Source organism: Bombus vancouverensis, chromosome 3, assembly GCF_051014615.1.
Source record: "Bombus vancouverensis nearcticus chromosome 3, iyBomVanc1_principal, whole genome shotgun sequence".
Lineage (NCBI taxonomy): Eukaryota > Metazoa > Arthropoda > Insecta > Hymenoptera > Apidae > Bombus > Bombus vancouverensis.
The window spans coordinates 19732094-19754403 of NC_134913.1; the positions used below are offsets into that span (position 1 = coordinate 19732094).

The 22310-nt window shown below is 35.6% G+C and overlaps 3 protein-coding genes across 5 annotated transcripts; 1 reads left to right on the forward strand and 2 right to left on the reverse strand.

Moving 5' to 3' along the window:
• Positions 1 to 524: 524 nt before the first annotated feature.
• On the reverse strand, positions 525 to 6698 carry LOC117154175 (RNA-binding protein RO60). The gene is made up of 8 exons (XM_033328925.2): positions 6380 to 6698; positions 5605 to 5812; positions 5157 to 5523; positions 4865 to 5076; positions 4586 to 4791; positions 4383 to 4503; positions 3902 to 4308; positions 525 to 3828 (listed from the first exon to the last, which is right to left on the reverse strand). The coding sequence occupies exons 2-8, from the start codon at positions 5797 to 5799 to the stop codon at positions 3696 to 3698; spliced, it is 1641 nt and encodes a 546-aa protein (XP_033184816.1). The 5' UTR covers positions 5800 to 5812; positions 6380 to 6698; the 3' UTR covers positions 525 to 3695.
• Positions 6699 to 7664: 966 nt separating this feature from the next.
• LOC117154030 (26S proteasome non-ATPase regulatory subunit 5) lies at positions 7665 to 9655 on the forward strand. Its single transcript, XM_033328643.2, has 2 exons — positions 7665 to 7911; positions 8153 to 9655. The coding sequence occupies exons 1-2, from the start codon at positions 7730 to 7732 to the stop codon at positions 9483 to 9485; spliced, it is 1515 nt and encodes a 504-aa protein (XP_033184534.1). The 5' UTR covers positions 7665 to 7729; the 3' UTR covers positions 9486 to 9655.
• An 86-nt stretch (positions 9656 to 9741) lies between these two features.
• Positions 9742 to 19656, reverse strand: LOC117154029 (nose resistant to fluoxetine protein 6). Of its 3 annotated transcripts, none has more exons than XM_033328641.2 (10): positions 18824 to 19656; positions 12532 to 12818; positions 12281 to 12456; positions 12043 to 12203; positions 11713 to 11847; positions 11056 to 11615; positions 10603 to 10908; positions 10345 to 10519; positions 10135 to 10277; positions 9742 to 10055 (listed from the first exon to the last, which is right to left on the reverse strand). In XM_033328641.2, exons 1-10 carry the CDS (start codon positions 19128 to 19130, stop codon positions 9927 to 9929), a joined length of 2379 nt encoding a protein of 792 aa, XP_033184532.1. In that variant the 5' UTR covers positions 19131 to 19656; the 3' UTR covers positions 9742 to 9926. The 3 variants fall into 3 exon arrangements, with proteins under 3 accessions (XP_033184532.1, XP_033184533.1, XP_076473226.1); XM_033328642.2 differs by having other exon boundaries at positions 11713 to 11814; positions 18824 to 19655; XM_076617111.1 differs by lacking the exon at positions 18824 to 19656 and adding an exon at positions 12902 to 13876.
• Positions 19657 to 22310: the final 2654 nt, after the last annotated feature.

The window sequence follows — 22310 nt, forward strand, 5'->3', positions numbered from 1 at the left end:
AAGTAGGCATTTTCGGAGGCATAATTAGTGCAACCCAATTGTGAATCCGTCGATATATTCAAAATATATACGAGGTATTTTTTAATTCTTTTTGTACAATCGTAACATTTAACAGTTTTTTTGGCATTGCTTAAAAAGGTTTATATGTGATAGATGGTGAGCACTTTTCTAACGGATCATCGGAGGGTAGTACACTAAAAATGCAGGTACAATAAGTTTTTCTTCCCTTTTTTGAATCTCATTAATCCTAAAGAACATGTCATTACAATTATGTATAAGTCGAGACTCCGATAATTAATCAACAGTATGTTCGTGTGTAAAATATTTATATGAATATATATTCATGAAATGAATAATTTGTGCTTCCTGATGAAAATTAAATATCTCAGGTCGAAAAACCAGATCATTTCTTATAAGGAAGCTAACTTTTTTGTTTGAACTTGCTTTATCTTTTTATGCGTTACGCACATCATTCATTACGAAATGTAAAATTTTCATTTCTTCTTTTTTTCTTACGGTAAATATTCTTTTTTCTTCTTAACTAGCATTAACACATTCAATATATTGTTTTTCATATTTCATATAGGTAGAACAGTACAACCTGAACTCTTGTGTGGACTTTAAAAGAAAAGCGCACGTGTACAGTATCTTTGCAGGTGGATCTGTTTTTGCATTGCGGTAGTTTTTATGTTTTTTTCTTTTTTTTTTCTTTTTAACATTCCGTTTTTAACATCGGACGTATTCTTACGATAGACAATGAACATGCCTAATTTAAGCTATACGATCGAAAAGAAATTTTCTTCATAATTTCATCAAAAGCATTAAAAAATCTAAAAGTATATACTTTCTTTATGATTAATGATTACAATATTGATAATCATTACGTTTCAATACCATTGCCAAGTCAATTAAAGATCGTAAAATATAATATGCAATAAAAATGGCAGTTGTAAAATGACAGTGATATAATACATAATTAATGATTATTTTAAAATTTATATGTTTCTCTTCGATCGTTAAATAAAAACATGTATGTTAAACTACTTTGCGTGATGTAAACGATTAAAATAAGCTACAAGTATAGATGTAGCATATATTCTATTACTCTTAATGAGTAAATAATAACTAGATGCGCGACTATTAAGATATTTTTTCGCCTATCTTTCGTAATGTTTTTTACGAAAAAAATTAATTTCCTCCCTTTTATGAGACGACAAAATTTAACACTTAGCCAACCAAATGGAGAGATCTCTCCACATTAAAGTAAATCGCTACACGGTCGATCGGACATCTCCCATTTAGACCTTAGGAACGCGTTTTTCTTTTATTATTATCAGTTATTGTTTACATGGAATTGTTTCCAAGTAATTGGACCTTTTCAGCTTTTATAAAGTACAGTATATAATAAAATACACCAATTTAGTGGTGTTGACTTGTTCGAGCACGATGAGAATAGTATAGTTCGGTGTGGCACGCGCGGTTGCTAAGTGTTAATACTTTATATAAGTAATCTTCCAAATGCAATATAAAACTTCATGAATGTCTATTACCAAAAATTTATCTAAAAATATTTTTATTTTTTAATAACTTATCATTTTTAGATAGTCTTCTAAGGCGTCGCGCAGCTAAGGCTGAAGATTACAGAATGAACTTCATTCGGAAATATTTAACTTCTCATACAATAATTATTTTCGGTATTACAAACATAATTCTGCTTAAATCTTACTTTTTCTCTTTGAAGAAACTATAATGTTCTTATACTTTGCAGATTTATATGTATTAAAATTAATAATATGTAATTAACGTCGATCTATGAATTACCAAGTAGGCTGGAAAGAACACGTGAATATTTAAGCACTTAATTTAAATGTTTGTCAGACCTGAGAATCCATCCACGCTGTACTTTTTAGCAACATTTCTTAAGAAGAGTTTGCTTCTCGCTTTGGAAATCAAAGGATCCCACGAGGGTAATTCAAGGATCGAAATAGAAGCAGAGGTATCTCTCGATACTGCCACATTTTTTTTTAACAAAAACTGATGTGCTAATAGATATAGATACTAATCAACAAATGAAGCAGATACATGGTGCGCCTCTGGTTACATTTACTTACTTTTTCACCTAGTTTGAACAATAACAATGTACTCTGTATCACAGTATTATATTAGTAGTGTATTTAGTATTTGTCGCATTTACTTTGGATATGGCAAATATGAAATAACAGTAAAATTATACTAATGTAAATCTACATTCTTTGGGGCTAAATGCATATCACAGTGGGAAAATTTTCAACATTTCTATCTTTTTTTTCAAATTCTTATTGGAATTTCCAGAAGCACACCAGTCTTCAATAATGTATCATCTTAAAGATCACGTTACATCTATATATCTTATTAAAGATATTACAGAAAGCTTTACCGCCAACCAGTGGAAATAAGCAGGCAATATTAAAGTAAAAGTATCTTTTACCATTAGTTAAAAATGCACCTTGGGTTATTCAAGATACTTATTTTGTATCTAATATGCAGTCTTATCCTAATTTTTTTAGCTGTGCAACTAATTTTATCAAATGGAAAGCGATAAATTAGTAAACATGTACCTGTTTTCTAAATGATACAAGATGGCCCATGCCGTTTCAAACATTTTCATTTATCTAATCAAGTGGTTGATCACAGGTGTATCACATTCATTTACTTGTCAATTATTAATTCATTTATCATTGTATCGTTCTTTTAAATAAATATTTACAAAATTTGTTGGATCACTCTCTAAAGACAAATAAAATTACTATCAAAAGTTACACAGCTCACCCTAAACACTAAAAACATGCAGTAATTATTTAGTAATGTTTAGTAATGTGTTAGTATTAACATGATATAATTATAGGATTAGGAATTAGTAATAAAAAATAATTAAGTGCCGAATCGTTCTTCCTTTCATCATATAAAACCTAACCCCTTAATCTACAACGTCGTGGTAGACTCATAGTACGTCCTTCGGGCCAAACATGAAGAACACGTGCGAGAACCGTGGTACGTCCTTCGGGCAACATGCGACAAATTCTCTTTTTCCTTGACTGCATTCGGAACTTAAATCGTAGGGAAAGGGGTTAAACAAACAAAGGAAAAATGTACATTAAATGTAGAAGTACAGTTTTGTACTAAAATGATTGATGTGAATTGTCAATATTAATATTTCAGTACGGAAAGAATTCGTTTAGACTAAATAATTTTTTCGGCATTCTAAGATAAATTGTTTTTACATTCTACCTGAATGTGTCCTTTTGAATAGTCAAACATTATCATTTATTAATAATCTCCTTCGTTTTAATAGCAGAATTTCAATAAATGAAAAAGTTTAAGCCTCATTTACCAGTTTTTGTGGTACTTACAAATACGCAAAAGTTGCACGTTGATAGTGATTTTAAGTTTAATTTCAATTAGTTTATATGCTCAACTAGTGCATGCTCTGACTACTGTATAAGTATCAGACTAGCAACATTTATAGATTATTGGAAACTATTTTACGAGTCTGATTTGTAGTAATCTAACTATTTTGAAGTATTTCTTAATCGATGGACTCATAAAAATTATTTTAGACTTATCTGTTTAAACATTGAATTAATGTCATTTTCAAAGCGTAATAATTGATTAGCTAGTACTGCTTGCCAAAGAAGAAATTGTTACGCATGCAGTGACTAAAATAGAGATTTTGCAAAAGCCTGTATAACTACAGGAACACTAGCATCAAAGCCGTTAATTGTCAAAACATTCTTGTCACTCTTCTGCTTACGATAAGTCGACGAAGAGCACACAGCACAATTTATTAATCTGAAAAGAATTAAATAATGTACAATATGTTCGTATGTTAATTTTTGCAAAAAAGTAATTTAGAAAGACATACTTTGTATTCGTAAGTTTGAGTTTTGTTTTATATGCCTCAAGAGCTTTTTCAGATGTATCAAACTTCTCAAATATTTGATCTACAATGTTAATAAATACGTCGTATTTATAATTTTGGTGAGCAGCCCATGATATTGGTTTAGCCAAATTTATGTTTCCACCAGGCATTTGTTGTAATCTTTTCATAGCTTGACCAAAGGAAGCAGTTTTATCAATATTCATAACATGAATTCCAAGATTCTTAAACGTGACAATGGTGACGCTCTTCTCACTACGAAGAAGTGCAAGTGCAATCATGCACGCAGCTTCTGCACCATTCACGTTACCGCTACGCCAAGTATTTGTTTCCAACATTGCTTTATTCGTATTGATCGTCACCATATAACGTAAACCAGTTGGTTGAATATGCTAGATAAAAATAATTAATATAGTAAATAAATACATATATGAATGCTTTATGAGCATTTTTTATTTATACTTACAAGGAAGGAAATATTCAACATTTTGTAAAGGGCATCAATGATTTTAGAATTTGGTTTTGACAGAACTGGTGATGGTTTATCAATTTGTTCTTTGATTTTTCTCTTTTCGTACGTTAATGGTCTTCAAAAGTTACATATTAGATAATATTAATAAAATATAGAAAAGGAAGACACACTGGAAATTATTTTATTTTACGACTTACTTTCCAGAATTTTCATAATCTCTTATTGTAACTAATACTAAAGCTGGATGAACCTTATCTCGGGCAATATTTTCTTCATTAGTGATTTGATCTATTATTTTGGAAACTGTTGGCGAGGTTGGTTTCAGTAATTTAAGATTGTGTATTCTTTGTAGATTCGTTAAAAGCATGACTAAATTCATCGATGGTATTAGTGCATTCCAAACCTACATATTATTCATAATTATAAACCAAGTGTATCTTATTTTCTAAAGAATTTTAGTTGTCTTTTAGTTATACCTCTTTAGATTTTAGCAAGTGTCCGGGTACATGATCTAATGTTAGTTTGTACATCTCTAAAAGACCTGCTGCTCGTACTTCATCCGTACAGTGTTTAAAGTCTTCGACATGTTCAATATAATCTAGAATTTCTTTAAGTGTGGGATCTTCTGCACAGTATTTTTTCACTTCTTCTAAACCATGTATTACATATCTAAGGACCATTCCTCCCCCTATTTAGCAGCGTACTGTTTAGTTAAAATTATGTTTACTTATATATGATTAATAAATATTAAATAAATTAGACAAATACCAGGATTAAGAGGTACAGGATGAGACAATTTTATGATATCTTTATGCTTCCAACCATATCTGCCTTTATATCTTGTAACACACTTTGCTAATTCCATTGGTGTTTTTGATAAATACCAGTTATTTACAGCTTTTCTTAAACCTTGACCCCATCCATGTTTTGAACTACCAGTTGCATCAAGTTCTTTTTTTTTACTTATTTGAGAAGCAAATTTTATGAACAAAATGAAATGCTGTGGTGATATACAAATTTTGTTTAAAACTGTATATGCTGCATGACGTAAACTTTCACTTTTCATCTGTCTACAGCAAACAGCAAGAGCAAATACCAATGTTTCTGGATTAGGGACAAGATTACTTTCAAATGCCTGTAAAAGATAAAATGTTTTAAATCGTTATCATAAATTAATTATATATAATTGATTTTAATATTTATCATGAGATCTTACCTTTGTGATGATTTCAATTGGTAATAATTGCTTCTCTGTATTTTCAGCTAATTCTTCAATAGACAGGACATTTTTAGCCAGAAAATAATCATGAACAAACCAGTTTCCAGGCTGATAATCAGGATATTCTTTACCAACATAAAGAAATTGTGATAATCGTACTTCAGGATCATTTGGATCCAAATCTACCGCCATTTCTTACACAATACTATAAAGAATAATTTATAAATTTAGAGAGTATTGAAAAATAAGAATTTTTTTTATTTTATTTATACAAAAGCTTTTTTTAGTTATACAGTTAGAATTTATTCCTGTATATTTAGTTACATAACAATAATTCATTAACAAAATATAGAGAAATATATATAATTGACAATTAGCAATAACAGTATATTTTTAAAAAATCGATGTTCAAGTAACTTTATTAAAATGTATTAGAAATGTAATTTTGAATACCATATATTTACAACTTTATTTAATCATGTATGTTTGTAAGCGTGTATATGTATGAACGATCTTTTTAACTTTGACTCAAGTATTAGTAATTGTTTATAAGAAAATTGTAGAAGGAGCTAATTTTCATACACACACAGTGTATAATAGGACATAGTAACAGGTATCACTGAATGACCTGATAAGGTAACATAAAAATACGGGATATGTCATTACAATAGTGCATGCTTGGCTTCATAAATCATAGAGGTACAATACTTGTACGGTTGCAAAAAATTTGATAAACTTTTAAATGTCATTATGTACATTCAATCCTTATTACCTTGTGTTAATGGAAAGAGTAACAACCGAAAACACAACCATACAGTACGACGTTTTATGACGTACAAGAATGTACTGACGGAAGAAGTTATATGGTCCGAGTAGAACCTGGGTCAAGTGCAAAGCACGAAAGCTCATTGACCCTCAGAAAACAGTAAATATGTTAACGAAATAGAATTTTTTATATAATAAAAAACAAGATTCTTCTTCTAAAAATTTTGTCTACTATATGCATTTGTTTTTTTCTTTATCAAAATTTGATGAATTTTTAAGTATTTTTCAAAAGATCCCTTTTACCGTAATATACGAGACAATAGTGAATATTCGTTGCATGCGCACACATTAAATTTTTCTTTAGTTACTAGTTTTTAAAATTATAGGTTTAAGATAGTTGAATAAAAAAGAAAAATAAAAATGTTTTCATACATTTCTCATTCATTTCTTTTCAACATTTTGATTTTATTTTTAATTTGTTAAATGATACCTAAGAGGAAATTTCCTCTTTGATGATACCTTATTATATATTATATATTATTATAGCACTATATTATAACTTGTGATCAAGATTCTAAATAATTACATATTTTGTTTTCTTTTTAATGATATGTGGTTTTTATAATGTATGAAATATTGTTGATTCATTATTTTGTTAACAATTTTTTTAGTAAATATTACAATTATTTAAAATAAAATAGTAATTTTATTATGCTCGTACAATATTATAATAGTTTGCAATTATATATAAAACAATATAAAATTTTAAAGAATAATGAAGTTTAAATACTGGAAGATATGGATAAGAAGTTGATTTCATTTTTTGAACACTATCTAATCAGATCTGATATTTAAAAGTCATCACTGTTTTAAGTTGGTATTTGATTTGTTGGCATTGTGAAGCTCAACTAGTAATACTTGATAATGCCAAAGAGAAAATGAGGGTTCTGACGGAGGTTCACGATTGTTCTAAGTGTCCCAAGGTATAGGTGCTGCACCACGCGGCTAAGTGCTGAAGGAGTTTCACGCTAGCATATACAAGAACCTATTTAGCTGTGACAGAAACGAGGTATACCCGCTGTGGTTCCACGCTATAAGAGCCTATGCAAATGACAAAATCGCAAAATAATTAAAATTAGTTGCCTAAGAGAAAGAAATTAATTGTTTTAGAGAAATAAAGAAAATCTTTCTTCTCAAACGATAATGGATCAGTAGTGCGATGTAATAATTTCAATATACCTTCAGCACTGGGCCGCTGAGAGCAGCACTGGTTCGGGAACAACCGGATCCATAAGTATGAGCACTCTTATTTCCTCTCTGGCAATACTTTCAAAAAAGTAATGTCAGTATAACGGCCATGGCAGGGTGGTTGGAATTGGCAATTGTTCGTTTTTGCGAACTAAATAACGTAGAAGAAAAACATAATATTTTATCTAATATAAAAATAAAATTGGGAAATTTAAGCAATAGAGAAACTGAGCAGATCTCTCGCAATGCGGATTTTAGTCTATTGTTTGCTCAATTAACCTCAAATGACAGGTATCATAACAATACTGATTTCATGAAACAATTTTTAGTGATCTTTAAGATATCTTTTAAAATATATTTTCTTTTTATTTTTTCATATATTTTGTTAAAAGAAGGATGAAAAAAGCTACAAATATATTATAAATAAAGAATTGCGTTTTTGCTAGATAATCTATTATAATATTAATACAATAGTGGAAGAACATCAAGAAATTAAATAACTATAAAACTATTTACTACTTTTCCCTTACAGAGAATTTGTAGATCAAGTATGTGACATTTTGAAGGCATTGTCTGGCATTTTAGAACCTGGAGAAGTATATCGAAGATATTCAACAGAAATATCTCAGTTGATAATTCATCCAGCTGATGTAGTTAGGTCACTTGCGTTGCATGAAATTTCCTGCATTGTTTCTAATCCCCAAAAGTTACCTTTGCTGCTCAGAGATGTCAATTTACTGGTTGCTGTCATAAATAGGATCGGAGATGACAATCTGGTGGTAGCTAATTGTGCAATGCGTATAATGAAAGAAATTGGTAAAAATCCAAATGGATTGCAAATTCTATATACAGGTGAACTATTAAGAAGTTTTGCTAGATTGTTAGTAAAAAACGATACTGTTAGTTTTCGTATATACGAAATTGTTGTGGATGTAGCAAAATCTTCAAAAGAAGGTCTAGAAGCTTCTGTTCAATCAGGATTTTTAAATAGTTTGTTCGAGGTGCTTGAAAATGAAGATATATTGCTACAGATAAATGCATTAGAAATCTTGACAGAATTGGCATTAACAGAGGAAGGATTAAATTACTTAGAGCAACAAGAAGTCATAAAAAAATTTGTTCAAAAAATAACACAGGCCAATGAAAATCCATTGTCAAATTTGTTGATTCCTGGATTAATGAAATTTTTTGGAAACGTTGCACGTTATTGGCCTAACGAAATATTTTCAAAATATCCAATTGTCGTCTCTGCATTATTTGAAGTAATAGAGAGTGGTGATCAAACTATCCTTGGTGTTGCTTTAGACACATTGGGACATGTTTCTATGCGTGCGGAAGGTAAATATGCTCTGCAAGCTTTGGGAGATGCAATGCCGTGTGCATTGAAAAAAATTGCTGACATAATACAAAGAATGCCTACAGCATTAAGAATTCGTGGGCTTAATAACTTGGCTCTCATACTTGATGTACAAAAAACAGAACAAGACAACAGAATTATGTCACTGACAAAATCATGGTTTAACTCTATGTGCGATGATCCTATGGGTATGATTCTGGCATTGTGTAGGCAACCATTTGCAGATATTAGGCAAGCAAGTTTAGAGGTGATGGCAGTTGTGGCATCTCAAGTATGGGGTCAAGAATACATGTCCTCTTACCCAGGTCTGGTTGAATTTCTGTTGGACAGGAACGTCGAATCATTTAAAGAATGTAAGGAAGCTAAATACGCAATTGTAAAACAGCTAGCCGAAGCTGAACAAAATGTATTCGATGCAAATATAATGCAAAGGTTCGCGGAGTTTGTAACTCAAGGACCGCATTACGTCGAAGCCAATACAGAAGTTGCAGTAGAAGGAGGTGTATGAGTTATATTGTTTTCCTTTTTATTATTATACGTTAAGAGTGTTAAAAGTTATTAACATCTACTGAAAACATTGTATAAGATGTGGAATAACTTTTTTTATGTAAACACAAAAGATATACTATTTATTTTCTATGTTATATCTACAAATAAAATATAATGGTACATAAATAAGGATTTTGTTCTTCTGTACGATGAAGAATGCAGATATACAAAGGTAAATAATTTATTTTATAAGTAATAATACATAGTAACCTTAACACTATGCGAAATACTTACATTACTATGCAGAATAGTGTAATAATGCATAATTGTGCTTAATTTTTATACGCACGCGTCTACATTTTCTCACTGATTCCTAATTTCTTCTTTACATTAATTACATACAATAAAGACAAATAATTTTAGTTAGAAATATAGTATGCCAAATAATCGCGTCATTGCATCATTGTATGCGTTTCCGTTTCTTGGGGGAAAGTATCTTTAACATGCTCACAATAGGAGCTTCGAAGGATACCGATATGATAAATGATAATATATACGATGAAACCAGTGCTCCAAAGAAAGTGATCATCTAAAAAAATGTATCGTTATGTTAAATCTATTGATAAATATCTAGAGAAGATAAATTTGTTACTTTTATATCGACGCACCATGGTATATTTTCCTAAATGAAGTGGTGAGTCCAAGTTCATAGGCGTCATTCGAATCACAAGCGGATGTACCAAGTAAGCGCAATACGTTATTCTGCTAACTGGATATAAAATCGGTGCTGACAGAATACTATTCACGTATCCTATATATATAGGTATAGATAATTAAAATTGTGTTTCTATAGCTATTTTTAATTTGATAATGTTTACCTCCGTAACCTGTGCTACATGCAACGACGATCCACGATAAACCAAGCGCCCATATGCTGTGACTTAACGAAGAATAACTAGCTGCCATTATAGGACTAAGTTCTGTTTCGTACAGACCATACAATAAACTTGAAAGAGATGCCGAAGAAAGGAGCCATCCTATGCAAATTGTCGTCTGAAAACGATGAAATTATAATTCATAGTAAAATTATCGTTATTCGACTATTAATTGTTTCACGACTATTAACTTCAATGTACCTTGGACATTTTTATTTTGCAATCAGTCTTGAAAAGGAAGTATCCTACCGACATGCCTATAAGATAAGGACCTAATCTAGTCCATGGTTTATCGTAGATCTTATCGAAAAGCGCCAACGGGTCGTCCGAGCTTGGCATGTGATTATTTATCAAAGCAATGTATCCTGTTGTTATCCAGGAGCTTAGTAGTAAAGTAGTCATCGCGAAGGTTGCAATTTTAAAGTGGTTTGTCGCTAAAACTAATATCACGGCGCCAATAATGTAAAATTGAGTGTCATCCGCAACATACCAGCTCCAAATCATGCACTGAAAAAATGCGCGATACACTAGGTATTAATCTTCAATTATTATGAAACTACAAAGCTACGAAGCGCGAATAGATATATTCTTCTTTTCGTTCAAGTTAAAGTGGGAATTTTTTGTAAAAATTTGAAAAACGATCGGGCGACTCACCATTTGGTCTACCGGGAATAAAGTATTGATATAGAGTAAATTCCTCCACCAGTAGTTGGGACAGTTGTAATGATCCGCGGTCGGTGGTTCAAACACGGAATTCGAATGAAACCATTTCATTACGATTTGATTAACTCCGAGTATGAACATGTAGGGAGCTGTGAGTCTACAAAATCGGTACATGAGAAGACCGATGAACTTGAGGCCACCTGCGACGATGCCCCGTGTGCCCTGCGTAAGTTTATTCAAGTCTCCTTTCGCGTTTGTCCTGAAGTAGAGGAAACTCACGAGTAAGCCTCCCATGAAGAAAAACGTATCGACGCTGAAAGCTCCGTTCGTTATAGTTTGAAAGAGGAATTTTCTTTCCACAATTTTTCGATATTCCATATTATCCGAGTACTTGAAGATGATAATGCAAGTGTGACCGAGAATAACCCAGGCCATAGATATCGCTCTGAGGCCATGAATGGTACTGATCGTATCACCTCCGACTTTATCGTCACAAATAATTTTTACATTAGCTCGAACCGAGAAAGAAAGCAGCAACTCCTCGAAGACACCTAGCATCCAAATAATGGAAGATTAGCAATTAATATCTTGTAGCTTCTTGTAGTGATTACGTATCAAGGTGTTTTATTAAAACAAAGAATCGCTTACTGAATTTATGTACTTTCGGACTGTCTGAGCGTAGACTACCTTCGTGATCGTTGTTGTTATTAACTGCTAAGGATTGGGGTCCGTTGATGATAGCTTCTGCCGCTGGAACAGGAAGGTAGACCTTACCTTGAAAAGCTGCGAAATATAACGATAAAAGAGTGTCACTGTCTTTGCTACTGTCCCCTTGTCTTGTGATCGTCTGTAAGTGTTAGTCACCTTTTTGTTCTCGGTAAAGGGAACGAGCACGAGAGAGATACTGCGTTTTCTCGAAGCCGCGTCAAGAAAAGCAACATTACAAGAAGGACGTTCGAAGAGAAGAAATTATCTTACCAGTATTGAGAGACTTTTGACTTCTGCCAGTTAACTGGTCAAGTTTCGCGTGCCTTTCCAAATCGTAAATCACTTTTCTTCCTCGAGTATATTTTCTCGTTATATAGATATCATATCCGGTCCCAATTGCCATCAGCAAGACAACCACAACGGTCACACCACTGAAACGTTCCCAATGTTTTTAATTTTCATTTATTTTAATATTTCTCTAGTTTGGTTTTAATACGATTCAACGTACGATAGAATCCAGAAGACTGGGTCCTCGTACATATCGTACATATCATGCTGATCTCGAACCTTGTGAAGCGTCGAATGTTTCATCGCTTGTTCGCTGGCAGCGAGTTTTGCTATCACAGAAACGTCGGAAGCGTTGCACGAGAAAGGTAAACATACTCCTAGATAAATCATTCTTGTCTGCAATTAACGTTAAGCAACGATTACAGACGATTATCCAAGCGGAAAGTTGTTAAATAATATTCAACTATTTACCGTAGGAAATAAAGTGGTATTCACTGAAATGGTCATCATATAAAATCCCAATTTGTGAGGCGACTTATTCGATCTTGTCCCGGTCCAGAGATTATTTTCAGTGAGGCCGCCGTGCCTTTTTTGCGGCTCGCTGTTAAACTCTTTCGCCTCCTCCATCGGTTTCTCTTGCATTTTCACTATTTTTCTTCCATAGTCTTCGTTGATGTAGGCACACTGGGTAGCTGAACCGACATAGTAGGAGTTTCCCCATAGGAAGCCGTTGGTATATCTGCCTGAAGCATCGTTCGCTGCAAGAAAAGAAAAATTTGATGTGATCTTTCGATTAGTAAAGCAAGATCTTCTAAAGGCTTTGTGAAACCGGTAAGCGTACTCTTTTGCTGTGTAGGATGACTTGCATGTTAGCTAGCCGATGACCTACTTCATCGTTCAAGACACTTTCTCTCTGCTCGACGAGTGGCCATTTCCGGATTACTTTGGATGAAATACCAATGGAAGCTAATGTTTGGATATGCCTCGAAACTTATGCGAGTAGCATATAAACGTACTCGACGAAGGATTCCAATGCTCACGGTATTTTCATCGTTGCTGAATAATTGTTCGTTTATACGATAGAGATTTCCCGCGTTCATACTTAATATTCAGTAACAGAGAATCGTTTGATGTCGTAAGCTAAATATTAGTGCGCGGTATTCATTTACACTTTCATAACCGACGTTCGACCGTAGACGTGGTTCTGCTACATAATTTTCATTACCAAAGATTACGACATCTATCGCGAGCTGGGAATCCAGCTGTTCTCTAACAAGAACTTTCTATATTCCAGAAGAAAGTAATATTATCTAATTATCCTAATCATTATCGTGGTGGTGTTCAAACCGTTTCCATAGATCGCTATGTAGTATATACGGCGCGTATCGTAATTACTAATCACGATTCGTTACATCATTCGTAAATTGCAGTTGTAGGATAAATCGCAATGTCATCGTTCTACACAGAAACAAATATACCGACGTTTCCCTCCGAAACATTTTGTAATTGATTTCCTGTACAATTGAGTACATCGTCTCACCGGTTCGATATTACCACTGAGACTTTGCTTCTTCTCCATTTTCCTAATTCTATTATTTCGCTGCTAGTCTTATTCGACTAATCTATGAATCAGACAATTCCAATTCGAAAGTAATTCTTGACCTTGCCTATTTGGTATTTGGATTCGATCAATGGAACTTTTACAAACGCTACCGTAACCCGACAAACAACGCAACTCAGAGACATCCTATTATCGATTCCATTCGCACAAAAGTAGAATCGTATACGCGTAACCGCAAAGAAATTAGAATAACAATGGATTTTGCGTACGTGCGGTGATCTCTGACACAATCCTTCGTCGAACAACGAAAGTCAAGTTCAATCTGTACGCGTGACTCGTGTCGTTTCTTCGTTGATTCGCGAAAAAATGGAACCATCTTGCTTACTCTCGCCCTATTAATTTATCAGCGGTTGTTTCGTTTCCTTTTCAGTTTCGTTCAATCCTTGTACTCGAACAAATACGGAAGAGAACAAGAAACATACAAGGGATATTTTTACTCGTTATCGTTCAAAATATTCAGCAGTTCGTGACTTACGCTATCTTATAATGTCAGTTACCTTTTCAGGACGTACGTGGGATGCGCTAACGAATGGCGACACACAATGGCATTGAATCGATTTCTGTGGATAAAAAGAGTCTCGTGGAAAAAAAAAAGGAAGAGAAATTAGAGGACGGAACAAAGCGAATTCCACGAGTTCGATGCAGGGAGTGCGACCGGTTTGCAAGGTCTGTTGCTTGGAATAACACGCTTATGGCCGCAGTCTCCTTGATAAAGTTCAAGAGCTATCGCAACGAGAGTTACTAAAAAACTCTGATTCAGTTCGTTGCGTGTACTCCTTATTCGTCGATCAGCGAATGTAACGAAATTTCTCGGCGCATTCACGCTAACGAGGGAAAGACGCCGACTTTTGCACGTTTGAATGGCGAGTCACGATTAATTACGACCGTCGCTTAAATTGAAAACCACCATTGAAATTTGTATTAAAATTCTTGGAATGAGAATAAACAAATAATAAAATTTGATGGAACGAAGATCGATAAGTAGACGAAGTTTTAAAGCGAGTTAATCCAGAATCTGGCAATTAAATCGAAATTGGGATTTGAAGTAATCGTTCCTATGGATCGTGGGATGTAACGGTTTATTTTATCGTTTGCTTCCGATCGACTAAACGTTCTAAATGGCACGTATGCACGATCGATTAGGGAAAGTAATTTGGAAAGAGAAAGGTTCCCCTTAACGTAGTCGTTTGTGTTGCAATATTAATATACGCATGGTTGAACTTTCCTTCATTTTAACATATGAATCATTTAGGGATATTCCTATTACATACATGCATACATACGAAGGTAAATTTATCGGTATTGGTTACATCATTTTGACCTTTTATAACGGATTGTAAAAAAACCGTTTTAAAAGCGATGTCTTGATTCCTGTTTCTCGTTAATTCTTTCGTTAATGATAAAGTCCATGGCCCGAGGATGCGTCCATCGATCGGTTGCATCAAGCTGTGTTATGCGACACCAGCATAAAGTTATAACGCGTTCGACTCTGTTTTCTAACGAGTGGGAAGTGAAACGGCCACTCAAACGTGTTCCATAATCTGTGATCGATGAACGAAAACGTCCGTTGGTTACGTTAGCCAGCGGCTTGTACTCGATCGGCTGATTTTGCAAGGAAAATTTATCGAAACTCGCCTGCGAACTATCGACTCATTGTTGGATGCTACGAACGATCGAACGACTTCGTACATGGCTCATAAACTTGGCAATTTAATGCTCGATCGAATGCCGAAATAACTCTAAACACTGGAATTCTACCGATAAACGGTATTCGTACGGAGGCGTGCTTTTCTCTCTATTTAACAGGCTTTAGTTGTCGTTAATTAAAGGGTCTTGACGTACATAAGACAAACAGCTAGCAATGTATTCGGCAGGAATGTCGTTACGTAACTTTGAACGCAGATACGTACATGCTTCCTACTTTTCGTGCATACTTTAGAAAGAAACGCTACCTCGTCGAACGAAAGAGACGAAAATCAAGTAGATCGGCCTCTGTTTGCAGTTGCGGCAATTCGGCTGATTTTCATTGAAATTGGTGCAAGTTTCGAACAGGATAGAATAAGCACTCGCGTAGGACGCGTTCTACTTGCCCGTGCAAGTTTATGTGGAAGGAAACCTGTTTAGAAGCGAAACATATAATAGAAAGTACATAAGGAAATATCTGTTTATGTAATCCTGAGGTCGAAACGTTAAATCAGACACGAGAAAAGTTCCGATACGCGTAAACTGCGCGTAATTATAATCTAAACGAGCATTTCAAGCATTTCATGATTCGTCGAAAGCGGGTGTATACGCGTTTACGTGTCTTATACAAGAACTGGCCGCTCGAAGATGTCGATAGATCGTGAAACGACGTGTTCCACGAACCAGGAAGCGACAGACTGAGACGCTGCTGTTCCAACGACGTTGTTCACGAACCGTTATTATATCACGGCGTTTATGCAGTCCGAGAAACAGAATGATAAAGGATCGAGAACAGCCGAAGAAAAGTCCAGCGTTACGTGAAAGTTGCGTTTGCAAGCCCGGTTTCCACGTAATCCTTTCTCCGGGCGGTTTTTGTATCTGGTGTGACGTAATTTCGATAATTGCCGCGGTTTCTACTTCGACCGTGTTTCTTCGTGCGCGAGTCTTCCTTGAAACTTTCTAACGTTACCTTTGCGCGTATCGCGAAGGATATTCGCGGAAGTCCCGAGAACACTCATCCATAAGCTTGTCGCCGAGTTAAGCAGCATGACGCGCTACCGTCCAAGAAACTCTACCATTGTTTTAGAAATAGCATCGAATCTCAGCATAGCTAGATCGCGCGTGTCTATGCAAATTTGTATTTTTATAAACACAAGTGAAACAATGGAGAAATTCGTACTCTGCCTATCGCGTTTTCGTTACGTTGGAGATTTTCTTCGTTAAGCTTTTTCCTACATCTACGAACTACGCGCGACATAGTAGCACGCCGGAATAATTTACTTATAATTCTCAATAAGAATTGATTGTAAAATTCTTTCAAATAAAATAAAAAAAATCTACGAACTAATTTTAAATATCGCAATAGATACGATTAACACATGGAATATCGTAAAGTTATATTAAAGAAGCTGGGAAGGTCGATCGACGTTGAATGCAATCGAAAGTTAAACGACGAATATTTGCATAGTAATCGGCATCGTTACGAACAGAAATTTCGAATGTCATAAAGATGACGTTTCCAACGCTGTTTGTTCTCTCTCTAATAGCCTCGAGGTATTTTTCACCGTGTAATTGCGCTTTGAACTTCCTACAATGATAATGGAACACAGAGCGTCACGGGAGGAGAAAGTCATGAAATTCGCTTCGTGCACTTTTCCTTCGCTTGGAAATTGGGCAGAATTGAACAAACAGAATTCTCACCGGAAATAATAAACCCTAACGTAATTTTACTCTCGCTTGATCGAATTAACGGTGAGTAAGATAACGCTTTCTATCTGGTTATCTCGATGGGGAATTTTAGAAAAATGAAATTTAAGCAAAATAAACATCTTTCTCGTTCGGGTTCGTTTCCTGTTAATGGCGAAATTTTCCTGGGAAAATAGTCCCTCGTATGGAAACTGTTTCGAAGGTGAAGCGTTGCTTTCTCGAGTCATCAAGTGCTATTCATTTTCTATACATCCACCAACTTCTTCTTCGTAGCAGGATATGTCGAAAGTACCAGAACGAAAACCAGTTTCTTCCTCTTTAGGCGAATTGTACGGTTTATCGGTCCCGACACTGCTTTCGGAAGTATCGAAATAATCGAAAATAATCGTACGATGTTTAATCGTCGGAATTTCAATGTTACGCTATGCCAGTTGCATAGAATGTTCCAGGAGTCGTTTCTAACAGACGCCGAGAGTACGTCTCGCAACTGCGTACGTGTTTATTTAGTTGTACGAAAGATTCGTTCTCCGTGATCCTATTTCCGTCCATTTCTTAAGTGAAAATTCAACGATGCGATATATGTAACGCCAGAGCAAACCAATAGCGGCACTGGTTTTCCCAAGTTCGTCGGTAAAATCGAACCTCGTGAGTCTAAAATTGAAAAGACCTAGACGAGAGAAACAATCCTGACGCGCTTAACCCTTTCACCTGTATCAGGTGCGACCCTGATCGTACCAAATGGCGAGAGAGCGTTTGAAAATGCGACCCGAAAAGTGTAACGGGTAATATATGGACAGTAGGAAAGCGTATTCTATTCTTAGATATTGCGTAGATGGTAGTATCTAAGTACACATGTTGAGTGGCATTCTTTTTCAATGTGTCGCAATCGATGCAAATGTCAGGTCGGTGTTCCGTTTGGAAAAAATTCGAACTAAAGTGCATCTGTGTATCGTGTACCAATTTTCTGCGTAAATTGCGCTGGTAATATTCGAAGCCCCGAGACAGAAAGCCACGACGGTCGTGTTAATGCCGATACTTACGGAAAAGTGGAACACTACGAGACTCTTGCGAAAAGTGGCATTGACCGAGGCAAGCGGTAAAACATTGAAAGCGATTCGTTGTCGGGCCGAGCCTGTGCCGGTCGTGCAAGTAGCCATGGCGTAGCTCTTTGTGTCGCGAAAAGTGAAATTTCTCGATGAAAGTAGGCGAAGCAAAAGGAACTGCCGGGAGGAAGGCAGATGCGTTTTAGCGAGGACGATTCTGGCGAGCTCCCGCCGTTACCGGTGACCCATCGACTTTCGATTTCCTTACCGATGAAAGTGAATTAAACCGCGTGGAATTTCATTCGTTACTGCAGTCGTGTGATCTCATAAGAAACGTTAAATCCGAGATGGGGAGAGATTTTAATAAATGTCGTTAATTTTCCGATAAATTCGTTATGCTCGAGTCCGTTTCTTCCTTTCTCGTATTTGCATCGTGATCTCCGAAAACGTTTGTTTCTATTAAAGGCCAACGAAATCATACGCCGTGTTAATCGTATCTCTGGCCGCTGTAACTCCGTACACTTTCTATTCGTATAATAAATTTTTGCTCGCTTCACGAAATACCGTTGTCTCGCGTGTACACGAGAAAAGAGAAAAATGTTTGCTCACGGTTAGTTCCAAACGAATAATCGATGGTCAAACATTTGAACAGGAACCAACTACCGAAGCCATCGACATTTTTAGAAGAAGTTCGATCAGTTCGACGTACCTTTTACAGCCCAATCTTCGTGATTCTTCAATCCTTTGATATACCTCGTAATATCTTTGGCACACTGCTCCTGAACAGGGTATTTCCCTTCTGTCCAATTGTTGGCAAGATAACGCACATCGAAGAGGTCCAACGCTTCCGACAACGTGGTCCAATTTCTATCCGGAATCTTATCGACGTCGGTAAAAGTTCTTACTCGCTGGTCCGCCAAAGAGTCTCGTACTGAATTCTCTGGAACGGTCGAAGCTATCACCCCGCAGATCGCGAAGCTCGCGAAAAGAACGACGAGATACCACTTTTGGTTCATCGTTGTCTCAATTGCTTTTACACAAATCACTAGAGAAATAGAATCGTCCACAGGTCGATTAACTTCAACTAACTATCTCGCATCTCGCTAACGTAGTTTCGATGAATATCCGATCGGAGTTTTTCGTGCACGCTGGAAATCTTAGAAATCGTAAACTATCACAGAAAAAATACTCGTAATCACAGTCGATGCCCAGCTAGCCTTCCTCGTCTATGCCGACAACGACGGATCTTGATCTCTTCAACTCCTCTCAGAGTCACGTGAATCTTTCTGGTTGCATTTTCCGATTCATCCGGCGATGGGCCCTTCGTTTCGAGGCCCTCCCGTCCTAGTTATCATACTTTTGAGAAAGTAGCGAGAGTGGACGGAAGGAGAGAGTATGAACTCCGCGGCACGACTGCCTGAACGATCTGGGACTAGGCTTCCAACTCCTGACAGTGTGACTTCCCTTCCGTGTGGTTCCTTCTTATTCGACGCCCAAGAATCACCTAGGACGACGAGGCTAGCAGTGGTAGAAAAATTGCTTTGCCGGCTGAATATCTCGGTAGTAATGAAAGTGCGAGAAAATGGTGGGGAGAAACCTCCCCATATCGAAAAGTGAGCGCTAACGGTGGCTACCTTAGCCCGATACTCGTCTTGTTTAATACAACTTGTCACGTAGATTCTTAGTTAACATAATTTCATGCCCGTTGACAAAATGAAAGAGGCAGTGAGAGATCGTTTTTTTTGAAAGACGAGATAGTTCTCACACGAGAGTTGTTAAACATCTCTGTTTTCTTCGTATTTTTTAAAACGGATGAAATACATTCACAAAAGATATATTTAGGTTTATAAATATTTCAGTATATTCTGTACGAGGGCCGTCTGCGCTACGTCTATAAAATATGGTAATGATACGCGCTCAAAGGAAACCAAGAACGTAATTTAATATGGTAAATTACTAAACAAAGTTGTAAATTTCTTCTTTCTCGAGTTTGGTATAAAAAGAAGGTAGGATAAGAAGGAAGCCAGATGTTATTCATTAACGTTGTAAAGCTTACGTAATACCAGATTTATCATACAGAACGGATGAGGATGTTTAAACAACGGTCGTCTCTTGTATCAGTTTCTTTTCTACGTAGAACATTTCGGTACGCTGCAAAAAATAGATTTTCTCCTTTTTCCACGAATACCTTATTAGGAACGCTTAGTCGATATAGATAATGAATTTTACGAAGGTACATAAGAAACTTCAACGAACCAACGATGATCACAGTATATGATACTCGTTAAATAAATTGATTAATTTAGTGGAATCGACTATAGAGTCGCGTACGATGCGACGACTTACAAAGTGTACGGTGAGGTTTTGCGTGAATTCGCCTGAAATTGACGGCACAGTCTATCATAAAAGTTTCACAAAAGAAATTTCATGCTATTAGAGGAGTGTTTCTCTTTCTCCGGCGCAAAACTTTCGTCAAACGCTGTCATTGGCTGCTCAGTCGTGCTGAAATTCGTTTTCCTTTTTTTTACCATTACAAGACTTTACTGTCCTACCGTATAATTTCCGTTAGTAATCCTACACAGCCTCCTCCAAAAACCATAATGACTGGCAAAATGCAAATTTTCTACTACCTATAATCAGCCTTCTGCAATCGTTGATGATTTCTTACCTGGTCGAAAGTTAATGTTACATTTTCGACAGATATCGCGTTGAGAAAGCCATTAACATGAATTATATTCGCGGCACGTGCCAATAAAACGTGAATCGCGTGAAAAATAGGCACAATGCAGTTACGAAGTGTAGTTGCTTGTTTTATAAATGCACTTGCACTTTTACGTTGTTGCGATACTTTGCGTATCTTTGTTGCTCTTTGGTAAAGTCTTCGTAGAATATTAATCAAACTCTGACCATGACAATGTCGATTTGGTTTCTACGATGACAGAAAATCACCAATTCAAAGTTTCATTCCTGTAGTTTAGTCTATAAATAACACGGTAAAGAGAAATAAAAGATCATATAATTACGGATTTTATAATATCGCAAGTGTTGCATTGTCGTAAAGTGAAACTGGTCGAAGCAAATCGAATTTCGTCTCATCCATTTCTTACGAGAAAGGAACAAGTTTCTGTCGACTATTTTCGACGATTTTCGACGATCTTCGAATATTGAAAGAAAAATTTAGATTCGTCGCTTCGTCGAAGGTTCAAAGTTGGCCTTCCAGTGATTGACCTTCCTTTTTAAACGGATTTCTCTTCAGCGGTCATCGTACTTTCGTTATTACAGAATCTGTAGCTTCGAACGAAATATACCTATACGTCCTTATAGGCAATTAATATAGCTATTTAAACTATGCTGCATTTAATATATCGTTTATGTTTCGTGATTAATGTGATAAGCACCATGTACTAAAGTAAAATATCTTTCAGCTAAAATATCAAAAAATTAACGCAACACAATTCTGCGATACTATATTTGGCGAAGCCGATGAAGTTGTAGCTGTAATAATACGCTATCTATTCAGGAAGTAGTCATGGCCGTCTTTCTAGATTTTGAGATATATACATTAAGCGTAGCGTTGTATTTTGGCCTTTACTTCAAATTGAGAATGGTATGTTGTGCCTTGTCGAGCCGCTGCTTAGCTAGAATTACTTTTACAATCATTATTTAGGAGCGGACGTCTTTGAGGCGGTCATACCTGTTGCAACTCCCGCATGAGATAAAGATCAGAGACGTCAGCAGCAACGTTAGCCTCCTAATCTCTCCTATTTTTTCCTATTCCAGGTAATCCCACAAAAACTCTTCCGTAGATTCATTAATCAGCCTTCCACACGATAGGGACGGGAAGAATCGTATCGTAGTATATCGTTTTATTTCATGATCGTGAATAGTGTATCTAATATTAATAAAGAATTGAATTATTTGTAGTGGTAATTAGTAATTAGATGCCAAATTAAGATTAGAGTTATTTCTTAGCCTTTTTTTTCTATTATCTTAATAAGTGGATTCGAATTCGAAGGGCACCGTAGAAAGAGAAAGCTGATAAAAAGTGGAAGAATATAAGTTGGTATAGTGAACAAGCGAAGAATAATATCACCTGTAAAACATTATTAATGTTTTTTACGCATAAATAGTAGTAGCTAAAATCGTATCACCAAATTTTGTCTTCGTCAAAGCGAGGGAAGAAGTGAAAGGGGTAG